At 42.9% G+C, this 13,618-nt stretch overlaps 1 protein-coding gene across 1 annotated transcript in view; it reads right to left on the minus strand.

Moving 5' to 3' along the window:
- The window catches only part of LOC143298498 (heat shock 70 kDa protein 4-like), a 47,499-nt gene that overhangs the window by 16,907 nt on the left and 16,974 nt on the right, over nucleotides 1-13,618 (minus strand). Inside the window, exons 10-14 of the mRNA XM_076611315.1 lie at nucleotides 11,205-11,338; nucleotides 10,724-10,932; nucleotides 9,035-9,136; nucleotides 4,300-4,431; nucleotides 2,849-2,974 (exon numbers count right to left, since the gene is read on the minus strand). Of these exons, the coding sequence (XP_076467430.1) occupies nucleotides 2,849-2,974; nucleotides 4,300-4,431; nucleotides 9,035-9,136; nucleotides 10,724-10,932; nucleotides 11,205-11,338 (703 nt within the window). The remainder of the gene's footprint in view (nucleotides 1-2,848; nucleotides 2,975-4,299; nucleotides 4,432-9,034; nucleotides 9,137-10,723; nucleotides 10,933-11,204; nucleotides 11,339-13,618) is intronic.

Raw genomic sequence — 13,618 nt, forward strand, 5'->3', positions numbered from 1 at the left:
GCAAAAGAGGAAGTTCATTCCAATTGTAAGGTCCAGAGACAGAGAAGGAATGGCGGCCAACAGTAAAGTGTTTGAATCTGGGTATGTGTAAACAAAGTGGATCCGAAGCCGATCATAGTGAGCGAGATGGAGTGTAGAGGTGAAGGCAGCCCGTGAGCTGGAGAGATAGGAGGGCTGAGCTGCAGAGATAGGAAGGGGCAGATTTGTGAATATATAAATTTATAACATAGAGTGTTGATCTTGTACTTTATTCTGTGTGAGACATGGAGCCAGTGGAGATGTTGCAAAAGAGGAGTGATGTGCTCAGATCTTTTCTTTCTGAGGATGAGTCGGGCAGCAGAGTTTTGTATGCACTGAAGAGACTGAATGGATGAAGCAGGTAAACCAGACAATAGAGAGTTACAGTAGTCAACGCGAGAGAAAATGAGAGAAACTAGATGTTGCGTCAATGGACAGATATTTCTGGATGGAACTGATGCGCCACAATTGACAGTAGCGGAACTGACATGTCTGACTGATAAATTTTTGCATGGATAGTGTGTTGTTAGGGACAGCGCCAGGGTTTCTGACTGAACTGGAAAGAGGCATGGATGTAGTGCCAAGTTTGATTGTGTCAGCTGTAATGGAAGAGAGTTTTTGTTTAGTTCCTATGATCACTGCTTCAGTTTTGTCCGCATTCAATTGTAACTTATTTAGAGTCATCCAGTTTTGAATGTCCAAGAAGCAGTTGGATGTTTCTTGCAAGAGCGACGACAGTTTTTTTTGGGTATCACTCTTCCGGAGTTGAATGTCATCAGTATAAGAATGATGACTGACATTATGGCGATTGATGATTTCAGCGAGAGGAGCAGTTTAGTGTGAAGAGCACTGGGCCTAAAACAGATCCCTGTGGGACTCCATGTCTGATTTTAACGGGTTCCGACTGGAAATGATCAACAATGACAGACTGGAATCGATCAGTAAGATAAGATTTGAACCCGTTTAGAACAGTGCCGTTGATATTAAATGTAAAATGAAGATGGGAAAGAAGGATTGAATGGTCTATCGTGTCAAAGGCGGCTGACAAGTCGAGAAGAGTGAGTAGAGAGATCTGTCCTGAGTCGGACGCTAGCAGTAGGTTATTCAGGATGTGGAGGAGAATGGTTTCGGTACTGTGGTCAGCACGATAGGCAGAGTGAAATGGGTGGATGAGACTGTTGAAACAAAGGTGGTTGTTGAGCTGCTTCAGGACAGCTTTTTCAAGGAGTTTGTACAGGAATGGAAGATCACAAACTGGTCAATACTTTTTCAAAATGTTTGCATCAAGGTTGGATATCTTGCGAAGAGGCCGGATGATTGCAGTTTTGATAGTAGATGGAAATGTTCCAGTGAGAAGGGATGAGTTGACAATACATGACTGAAGATACAGACACTGAAGATACACACACAGCACTGAAGATACAGACACTGAAGATACACACACAGCACTGAAGATACACACACAGCACTGAAGATACAGACACTGAAGATACACACACAGCACTGAAGATACACACACAGCACTGAAGATACAGACACTGAAGATACACACACAGCACTGAAGATACACACACAGCACTGAAGATACAGACACTGAAGATACAGACACTGAAGATACAGACACATGACTGAAGATACAGACACTGAAGATACAGACACTTGACTGAAGATACAGACACTGAAGATACACACACAGCACTGAAGATACACACACAGCACTGAAGATACAGACACTGAAGATACACACACAGCACTGAAGATACAGACACTGAAGATACAGATACATGACTGAAGATACAGACACATGAATGAAGATACACACACAGCACTGAAGATACAGACACTGAAGATACAGACACATGACTGAAGATACAGACACAGCACTGAAGATACACACACAGCACTGAAGATACAGACACTGAAGATACAGATACATGACTGAAGATACAGACACATGACTGAAGATACACACACAGCAATGAAGATACAGATACATGACTGAAGATACAGACACATGACTGAAGATACAGACACATGAATGAAGAAACAGACACAGCAATGAAGATACAGACACATGACTGAAGATACAGACACATGACTGAAGATACACACAGCACTGAAGACACAGACACAAAACTTAAGATACACACACAGCACTGAAGACACAGACACATGACTTAAGATACACACACAGCACGGAAGACACAGACACATGACTTAAGATACACACACAGCACTGAAGACACAGACACATGACTTAAGATACACACACAGCACGGAAGACACAGACACATGACTTAAGATACACACAGCACTGAAGACACAGACACATGACTTAAGATACACACAGCACTGAAGACACAGACACATGACTTAAGATACACACAGCACTGAAGACACAGACACATGACTTAAGATACACACACAGCACTGAAGACACAGACACATGACTTAAGATACACACACAGCACTGAAGACACAGACACATGACTTAAAATACACACACAGCACGGAAGATGCAGACACATGACTTAAGATACACACAGCACGGAAAACACAGACACATGACTTAAGATACACACACAGCACGGAAGACACAGACACATGACTTAAGATACACACACAGCACTGAAGACACAGACACATGACTTAAGATACACACAGCACTGAAGACACAGACACAAAACTTAAGATACACACAGCACGGAAGACACAGACACATGACTTAAGATACACACAGCACTGAAGACACAGACACATGACTTAAGATACACACACAGCACTGAAGATGCAGACACATGACTTAAGATCCAGCAGTGGTGATACACACCTCCTCCTTCATATACTGCTCATACTCGTTGCTCAGTTTGTCTCGCATCTCATAGACGTATTCTTCCACACTATTCTTGGCGTCAGCCCGCTCTTTCTCCAGTCTGTCCTGCATGATCATCTGGCCCTGTTGACCACAAAGCAAAGTTGAAAGCATTTCCATACCCTCTGTTCCATTTCATCAACCTGCACAAACAGCACCAAATCAGTTGCCCTCCTCCGCACACTGTTTCACAAATATCATCATGAGGGTGATCAGTTCTGCTTCACGTCAGCTCTCCCTCCTCCAAAGCTTCCTTCTTCCACCAACTTCACAGATCCACTCATCATCAACTGCTTCCTAATGCCACAAACTTCACTACACATTCAACATCAAGATTTAACTGTTTTCAAATGATCACAGCACAGACTTCACTGTACTCTCAACCTCAATACTAACTGCTTTCTAATGTCACAAAGTTCACTGTACACTCAACCTCAATACTAACTGCTTTCTAATGTCACAAAGTTCACTGTACACTCAACCTCAATACTAACTGCTTTCTAATGTCACAAAGTTCACTGTACACTCAACCTCAATACTAACTGCTTTCTAATGTCACAAAGTTCACTGTACACTCAACCTCAATACTAACTGCTTTCTAATGTCACACACTGTACTCTCAACCTCAATACTAACTGCTTTCTAACGTCACAAAGTTCACTGTACACTCAACCTCAATACTAACTGCTTTCTAATGTCACAAAGTTCACTGTACACTCAACTTCAGTACTAACTGCTTTCTAACGTCACAAAGTTAACTATACACTCAACCTCAATACTAACTGCTTTCTAATGTCACAAAGTTCACTGTACACTCAACCTCAATACTAACTGCTTTCTAATGTCACAAAGTTCACTGTACACTCAACCTCAATACTAACTGCTTTCTAATGTCACAAAGTTCACTGTACACTCAACCTCAATACTAACTGCTTTCTAATGTCACACACTGTACTCTCAACCTCAATACTAACTGCTTTCTAACGTCACAAAGTTCACTGTACACTCAACCTCAGTACTAACTGCTTTCTAATGTCACACACTGTACTCTCAACCTCAATACTAACTGCTTTCTAATGTCACAAAGTTCACTGTACACTCAAGCTCAATACTAACTGCTTTCTAACGTCACAAAGTTAACTGTACACTCAACCTCAATACTAACTGCTTTCTAATGTCACAAAGTTCACTGTACACTCAAAATATTAACTTTCTATCCCAAACTTCACTGTACACTCAGCACCAGTATCAAGTGCTTTCTGTTCCCAATAGCAGTTCTGTTCATCCTGGCATCATCCAAGTGATGAGCTTCCTTCCCTCCCTCTCTCTCCAGTGCTCCTGCACAGAGACATTCACTGTGACCAATGCAAAAATCAGCAGAGAGACAAAACAGAGTGCAGGCCCCTGACCTCTTTCTCTGTGAAGAGGTTGAGGACGTCCCTGGACAGCTGGGGGATAGCACTGTCGATGGGGAGGTCCACTGTCTTCACCTTGCTTTTCTTCTTCCCTCCGCCCTTCTTCTCCTCTGTCTTCTCTTCTCCCTGGTCACACACACACACACACACAAATCTACATATACAAGCACTGTGAAGTAACATACACTTAAATATACATACAGACACAGTGAATGGCACACTCTTAAACATAAATACAGACACTGTGAAATGACACACACTTAAATATACATACAGACACTGTTAAATGACACACACTTAAATATACATACTGATACTGTGAATGACACACTTAAATATACATACAGACACTGTAAATGATACAATTAAATATACACAGACACTGTGAACGACACTCTTAAATATACATAGACACTGTGAACGACACATTCTTAAATATGCATAGACACTGTGAACAACACACTATTAAATATGCATAGACACTATGAGTGTGAATGACACACTTAAATATACATACAGACACTGTGAATGACAAACTTAGATATACACAGACACTGTGAACGACACACACTTAAATATACACAGACACTGTGAATGACACACTTAAATATACAAACACTGTGAACAACATGCTTAAATACACACAGACACTGTGAACGACACTCTTAAATATGCATAGACACTGTGAGTGTGAATGACACTTAAATATACATAGACACTGTGAATGACACACTCTTAAACATACACAGACACTGTCAATGACACACTCATACATCTCCACACACACACACACACACACACACACAGTGAAATACAACTGAACATAGTTCTATAGATACAAATGCACGTAAAATACCATGCTGATACTCGCACTAAGCTGCAATGACTGCTCACCACATAGTGTAAATGAAATAAACCTCAGAAAACGTAGGTATACTAAAAACCCAAACGAGCAAACACATTGACATTCCAATTTTTAGCCTTTGCCTGAAAGGCTTCACCAGGGTACACTGAAACAAACAAAACAGGTACTGCCAGAGCACGGAACAAACGGGTTCAGAATACCATTTGAGAACACAGCCCCACTTGGCAGTAAAAAGTGCCAGAAACAAATCCACAGTAGCGATCTTCAATGCTCTGAACTCAGTGGATTGTACTGATGCCTGTTCTGTCTCAGTTTCCATGAAATTCTACATACATCCCACCACTGACAACATCACTTGTAATTCACAATCCTACCTTATGACCAGGTTATGAGAAGGTAAGATGCTTTGAGTGAATGAATTAACACTTGTGCCTTCAAGTTCAACCAATATAACTAAATCAGTGATGTTAGTCTTGTTAGACAAACTCAAAATCAGCTGCAATAGTGGCAAAATGGGTTTCTTGTGGATATAAAAGATGCAAAACCGCAAAAAAGACAAATAGAGACACACATACAACATAACAGATCCCTTAAAAGGAACATGTTCTACCAGTAAACAAAGAAAAAGTGCAGAGTTCATGGTTTTCCCACCCCCAGAAAACAAGTGCCAAACATGATGTTCGTCTTGTGTTCATCTGACAGAAAGTAAGGAAAAAAGCTGTGGCTTACATCCCCAGCATCCACCACAGAGTGGATCTTATCCTCACTACTAATGTGGGTCTTCACAGTGCTCTCTTTTGTCCCACACTTTTTGTTGGGGGATGGTTGAGTTTCCATGCCAGGTTCTGTCCCACACTTTTTGTTGGGGGATGGTTGGGTCTCCACGCCAGGTACTGTCCCACACTTTTTGCTGGGGCATGGTTGGGTCTCCACGCCAGGTACTGTCCCACACTTTTTGTTGGGGGATGGTTGGGTCTCCAGGCCAGGTTCTGTCCCACACTTTTTGTTGGGGTATGGTTGGGTCTCCACGCCAGGTTCTGTCCCACACTTTTTGTTGGGGGATGGTTGGGTCTCCACGCCAGGTACTGTCCCACACTTTTTGTTGGGGGATGGTTGGGTCTCCAGGCCAGGTTCTGTCCCACACTTTTTGCTGGGGGATGGTTGGGTCTCCACAAAGCCAGGTTCTATCCAACCATTTCTGCTGGGGCATGGTTGGGTCTCCACAACGCCAGGTTCTTTCCGGCCCTTTTTGTTGGGGCTTGGAGCAAACTCCTGGTCTGGGACTGCGTTCAGGGAGTTCCTGGTGGGGCCACAGTTTTTCTTGTTCTTCTGGAAACACCTCCACCAGCTGTGTCACTAAACACCTCCAACAGCTGTGTCACTATCTTGCTATATATAGCTGCAGTTGCACTTTATCACACACTGTTTACCTGACTATAGCTGCTCCTTATCACACACTGTTTACCTGACTATAGCTGCTCCTTATCACACACTGTCTACCTGACTATAGCTGCTCCTTATCACACACTGTTTACCTGACTATAGCTGCTCCTTATCACACACTGTCTACCTGACTATAGCTGCTCCTTATCACACACTGTTTACCTGACTATAGCTGCTCCTTATCACACAGTCTACCTGACTACAGCTTCAGTATGACACACACTGTCTACCTGACTACAGCTGCAGTATGACACACTGTTTACCTGGCTACAGCTGCAGTATGACATACACTGTTTACCTGGCTACAGCTGCAGTGTGACACAATGTTTACCTGGCTACAGCTGCAGTGTGACACAATGTTTACCTGGCTACAGCTGCAGTATGACACACTGTTTACCTGGCTACAGCTGCAGTGTGACACACTGTTTACCTGGCTACAGCTGCAGTATGACACACTGTTTACCTGGCTACAGCTGCAGTGTGACACAATGTTTACCTGGCTACAGCTGCAGTGTGACACACTGTTTACCTGGCTACAGCTGCAGTATGACACACTGTTTACCTGGCTACAGCTGCAGTATGACACAATGTTTACCTGGCTACAGCTGCAGTGTGACACAATGTTTACCTGGCTACAGTTGCAGTATGACACACTGTTTACCTGGCTACAGCTGCAGTATGACACACTGTTTACCTGGCTACAGCTGCAGTATGACACAATGTTTACCTGGCTACAGCTGCAGTATGACACACACTGTTTACCTGACTACAGCTGCAGTATTACACACACTGTTTACCTGGCTACAGCTGCAGTATGACACACTGTTTACCTGGCTACAGCTGCAGTATGACACACTGTTTACCTGACTACAGCTGCAGTATTACACTGTTTACCTGGCTACAGCTGCAGTGTGACACACACTGTTTACCTGACTACAGCTACAGTATGACACACAATGTTTACCTGACTACAGCTGCATTTTGACATACACTGTTTACCTGGCTACAGCTGCAGTATGACATACACTGTTTACCTGGCTACAGCTGCAGTGTGACACAATGTTTACCTGGCTACAGCTGCAGTATGACACACTGTTTACCTGGCTACAGCTGCAGTGTGACACAATGTTTACCTGGATACAGCTGCAGTATGACACACTTTTTACCTGGCTACAGCTGCAGTATGACACAATGTTTACCTGGCTACAGCTGCAGTGTGACACAATGTTTACCTGGCTACAGCTGCAGTATGACACACACTGTTTACCTGGCTACAGCTGCAGTATGACACACTGTTTACCTGGCTACAGCTGCAGTGTGACACAATGTTTACCTGGCTACAGCTGCAGTATGACATACACTGTTTACCTGGCTACAGCTGCAGTATGACACAATGTTTACCTGGCTACAGCTGCAGTATGACACAATGTTTACCTGGCTACAGCTGCAGTATGACACACACTGTTTACCTGGCTACAGCTGCAGTATGACACACTGTTTACCTGGCTACAGCTGCAGTATGACACACACTGTTTACCTGGCTACAGCTGCAGTGTGACACAATGTTTACCTGGCTACAGCTGCAGTATGACACAATGTTTACCTGGCTACAACTGCAGTATTACACACTGTTTACCTGGCTACAGCTGCAGTGTGACACAATGTTTACCTGGCTACAGCTGCAGTATGACACACTGTTTACCTGGCTACAGCTGCAGTGTGACACAATGTTTACCTGGCTACAGCTGCAGTATGACACAATGTTTACCTGGCTACAGCTGCAGTATACAGCTGCAGTATGACACACTGTTTACCTGGCTACAGCTGCAGTATGACACACTGTTTACCTGGCTACAGCTGCAGTATGACACTGTTTACCTGGCTACAGCTGCAATATGACACACTGTTTACCTGGCTACAGCTGCAGTATACAGCTGCAGTATGATACAATGTTTACCTGGCTACAGCTGCAGTATACAGCTGCAGTATGACACACAGTTTACCTGGCTACAGCTGCAGTATGACATAACTGCACTTAGCAATCATATCCCCATTGCTCTACCACTTCTCACACACAAAAAATCATATTAAATCAGAAAATCTTTACATGTATTGCAAAAAGCTTTTTGATCTGAGAATGGCATGTGGAATGGTTTTATCTGTTTGTGAAGTACATGTTTGTGTGTGTGAATAGTGTGAGTGTGTGTGTGTACATATGTGTGTGTGTGTGCGTGCCTGCGCGCATGCGTGATTGCATGTGTTTGCATGTGCAAGTTTGTGTGCATGCATGCTTGTTTTTACACTGTCAAAACACATGACAACATTTTTCAGTTATGAGACCCTTTTCTAGACAAGAAACAAACTTTTTTTTCACCGCAAATTGTGATTTCAACCACTGGTCAATGAGTGTGTATATGTTACCTGTTTGTCGTTGGTTCCATTCTCTGTGTTGTTTGGAGTGTTGTTCTGCTCACAATTGTTCTCCTGCGGCGCCTTCTCTCCTTCTTCCATCGGCGTTGGGACCTGCAACACACACTGTGTCTGTCAGTCACCCGCATTACTGGGACCTGCAACACACACTGTGTCTGTCAGTCACCCGCATTACTGGGACCTGCAACACACACTGTGTCTGTCAGTCACCCGCATTACTGGGACCTGCAACACACACCGTGTCTGTCAGTCACCCGCATTACTGGGACCTGCAACACACACTGTGTCTGTCAGTCACCCACATTACTGGGACCTGCAACACACACTGTGTCTTTCAGTCACACGCATTACTGGGACCTGCAACACACACTGTGTCTGTTAGTCACCCGCATTACTGGGACCTGCATCACACACTGTGTCTGTCAGTCACCCGCATTACTGGGACCTGCAACACACACTGTGTCTGTCAGTCACATGCATTACTGGGACCTGCAACACACACTGTGTCTGTCAGTCACACGCACTACTGGGACCTGCAACACACACTGTGTCTGTCAGTCACATGCATTACTGGGACCTGCATCACACACTGTGTCTGTCAGTCACACGCATTACTGGGACCTGCATCACACACTGTGTCTGTCAGTCACACGCATTACTGGGACCTGCAACACACACTGTGTCTGTCAGTCACATGCATTACTGGGACCTGCATCATGTACATGACATGTATAACAAATCAACAAGTCTACCTCCTGTGGTATGATGACTGACATGTACATGACATGTATAACAAATCAACAACTCTACCCCCTGTGGCATGATGACTGACATGTACATGACATGTATAACAAATCAACAACTCTATCTCCTGTGGCATGATGACTGACATGTACATGACATGTATAACAAATCAACAACTCTATCTCCTGTGGCATGATGACTGACATGTACATGACATGTATAACAAATCAACAACTCTATCTCCTGTGGCATGATGACTGACATGTACATGACATGTATAACAAATCAACAACTCTACCTCCTGTGGCATGATGACTGACATGTACATGACATGTATAACAAATCAACAACTCTACCTCCTGTGGCATGATGACTGACATGTACATGACATGTATAACAAATCAACAACTCTACCTCCTGTGGCATGATGACTGACATGTACATGACATGTATAACAAATCAACAACTCTACCTCCTGTGGCATGATGACCGACATGTACATGACATGTATAACAAATCAACAACTCTACCTCCTGTGGCATGATGACCGACATGTACATGACATGTATAACAAATCAACAACTCTACCTCCTGTGGCATGATGACCGACATGTACATGACATGTATAACAAATCAACAACTCTACCTCCTGTGGCATGATGACCGACATGTACATGACATGTATAACAAATCAACAACTCTACCTCCTGTGGCATGATGACCGACATGTACATGACATGTATAACAAATCAACAACTCTACCTCCTGTGGCATGATGACTGACATGTACATGACATGTATAACAAATCAACAACTCTACCTCCTGTGGCATGATGACCGACATGTACATGACATGTATAACAAATCAACAACTCTACCTCCTGTGGCATGATGACTGACATGTACATGACATGTATAACAAATCAACAACTCTACCTCCTGTGGCAGCCCGTTGGTCTGAGGCGCTGCACTCTCCTTGTTCTCCTCCCCGTCCACCTCCATGCCCTCCTCCTCCCCCTCCACCCTCTCCTGCACGCTGGCCCCCGACACACTGAAGATGCCATTGCCGTTGATGCGCACTTTGACCTTCACCTTGGATCCTTCGCCGTTGGCCTGGGGGCTGACGTTGTTCACCTTGAACTCACCTGTCACATAGTGTGTCACAGAGAGCAGGTGTTAGAGGAATCGGTTTGATAAAAAGTAAACGAGGACACAGTTTTATAAAGAAGGGGAACAACAGAACGAGAACAAGTTCTCTGATTATCATCCAGTTTTTCCAGCTTGTCTTCACTGCTCTCTCAGACTTCAACAATGTTTCACAGTGTCATTCTGTAAACTAACTGCCCCCTCCTCCCCCAAACATGATGTGAACTGCATTCTGTTGCACACAAACAGGACGCCAAAGGAGACCACTGACCAATGTGAGGCACTGGGAAAGGAAGGGCGTCAGGCTGGGTGTAGACAGCAGTGAGGGTGAAGGGCTCCTTCCTCGTCAGGGTCACCATCCGTGAGGCGGGCACGTGGTAGAACTGGGGGAACACGTCCACACCACTGCCAACACAATCACCATCATCATCAGACATCATCACCATCATCATCATAAACTGGCACATGGTAGAACTAGGTGAACACGTCCAACACAACCATCATCATCACTACCAACACAATCATCATCATTATCAGACATCATCATCATCATACGCTGAGACTTGGTAGAACTGGGGGTACACATCCACCCACTACACATCACAACACAATCATCACCATAATATACAGTGCTTAACTCACTGGAAATGCTCCGCCCGTTCAGAATGACGTGCTGTCGTATGGGATTCGACGGATCTCTGAATTTCTTTCATACACTTAGCAGTGTTCAATTAAAGGGAAACTAATCAGGCTTTCTTGAAGGACTTGTCTTGGAAAAACTGAGTTATTTCCCCTCGACCGTTAACCACATGAAAGGCTTTTTTTCTCGAATTTTCTTGACCCGGTCAGAGGTCACGATGCTTACACAACAAACATGGCATACTAGCTAATGTACTCCCTGCGTGAGGCTGTCGAAATTGTGACAGAAGAAGGATCAGACATTGAACGTGACCTCCTAGACACTGGTGACGAATTCTGATGAATTTTCTGATGATGATGACATTTCAGTTAGTACCAGATGATTATTTTGAAAGTGACGACGGAACTTTGCTGACTGACCCCTACGATGCTGAGACAGAAATCAACAGTGACACTAGTGACGACTATGCTGCAAGACAAGATAACTTGATGACTAGATATTGACGATGAGGAACAAGAGTACTTGTATGAGTGGGTAAAAGGCCTGACAAACTTCCCACTGGCTGCACCTTTCACTGGGACCCCAGGACTCTCACTGACTTTCCAGACACTCCCACTCCTGTTGAGGTGAGTGTGTTTACAATTTGATATTGATGCTAATTTATTTCTTGTGTAAATAACGTTGATTTCTACCATTTTTGATGAATAATTTGTATAGATTAATGTAAAACTATCATTTTCTGTGTGCACTTACTAAATTGTGCGTGGGTGTATCTGTGCAATGGGTGTGTTAGTGTATTATGCATGGGCATGTCTGTGCATGTGTGTTATTTATACTGTCACTCCTGAATTATTATGCATGTGTATATGCTGCGTAATATTACTGATGTTTATTTTGCATTTGATTTTTTGCCCTTTTTTTTTGCAATACATGCAAAAGTTTTTCTTCTTTTCTTATGACAGCATTGTCTGTTACAGAATTTCAAAACACTTTGCACGCATGAGTTGGAGATCTGCCAGACACAGGAGCAGACATGGGGAGACTGAGGCCAGGCAGTCACTGGCCTGCTAACATTCCACCCACCAAGGAGCAGCAGACCAGGAAAACACAGAGAGTGCAAGGTGTGTTACGCCAAACACAAAACACAGGAAGTGTCATGTCAAGAGGTGAAAAACGCAAAAAAAAGCCACCACAATCATGTGCAAACAGTGTAAAGTGCACCTCTGTGCTGTTCCATGCTTTGAGGTGTTCCACACAGTCAAAGACAACAGCAAATAATAATCCAGCTGCAGCAGAAATATGTAAATAGGTTTTTTCCTTCTTTTTTTTTTTTTTTTTTCAAGTGATGGATTTGCATGGTTTTGCGTTTTCTGTTTTTCAAGTGTTGTGATCTTTTATTTATTATTATTTTAACAGTTTGTTGTGCTACATTTGACTTCAAACTGATTCATGAGAATCAGGGAACCTTACTGTGTGAGAAAATCATCTTATGCTGCCTTGTGGATTAGCAGATGGATATGACATGCCTGGTGAGCACAGTATACCTATTTTTCTTTTTTCTTTTCTTTTTTTTCAGTATTTAGTGACATAATTTTTTTTTAAAATATCTAGCAGCATTTAAAGAGAAAACTGTTTTAAAATGTTAAAAGAAGAGATATTAACTTCTTTTAACATTTTAAAAACAGTTTTCTCTTTAAATGCTAATTTTTTTTTTTTTTTTTTAAATTATAATTATGTCACTAAATACTGAAAAAAAAAGAAAAGAAAAAAAAGAAAAATAGGTATACTGTACTCAGCAGGCATGTCATATCCATCCAGTTTCTAGTGATATATAATTTGTGTGTCTTTGTCTCTGTGTGAAAGTGTGTTGAATTATTTAAATATGCCAATATTTGCCTGTCACAGAAAAACTACGTGAACTATTTAACTACGTCTCCATAGAGTTAAATATGGCCCAAACTCTCCAACACGCAACACAATCATCACCATAATATACAGTACTTAAATATGGCCCCAACTCTCCAACACAATCATCACCATAATAT

The sequence above is a fragment of the Babylonia areolata genome, chromosome 24, assembly GCF_041734735.1.
Source record: "Babylonia areolata isolate BAREFJ2019XMU chromosome 24, ASM4173473v1, whole genome shotgun sequence".
Lineage (NCBI taxonomy): Eukaryota > Metazoa > Mollusca > Gastropoda > Neogastropoda > Buccinidae > Babylonia > Babylonia areolata.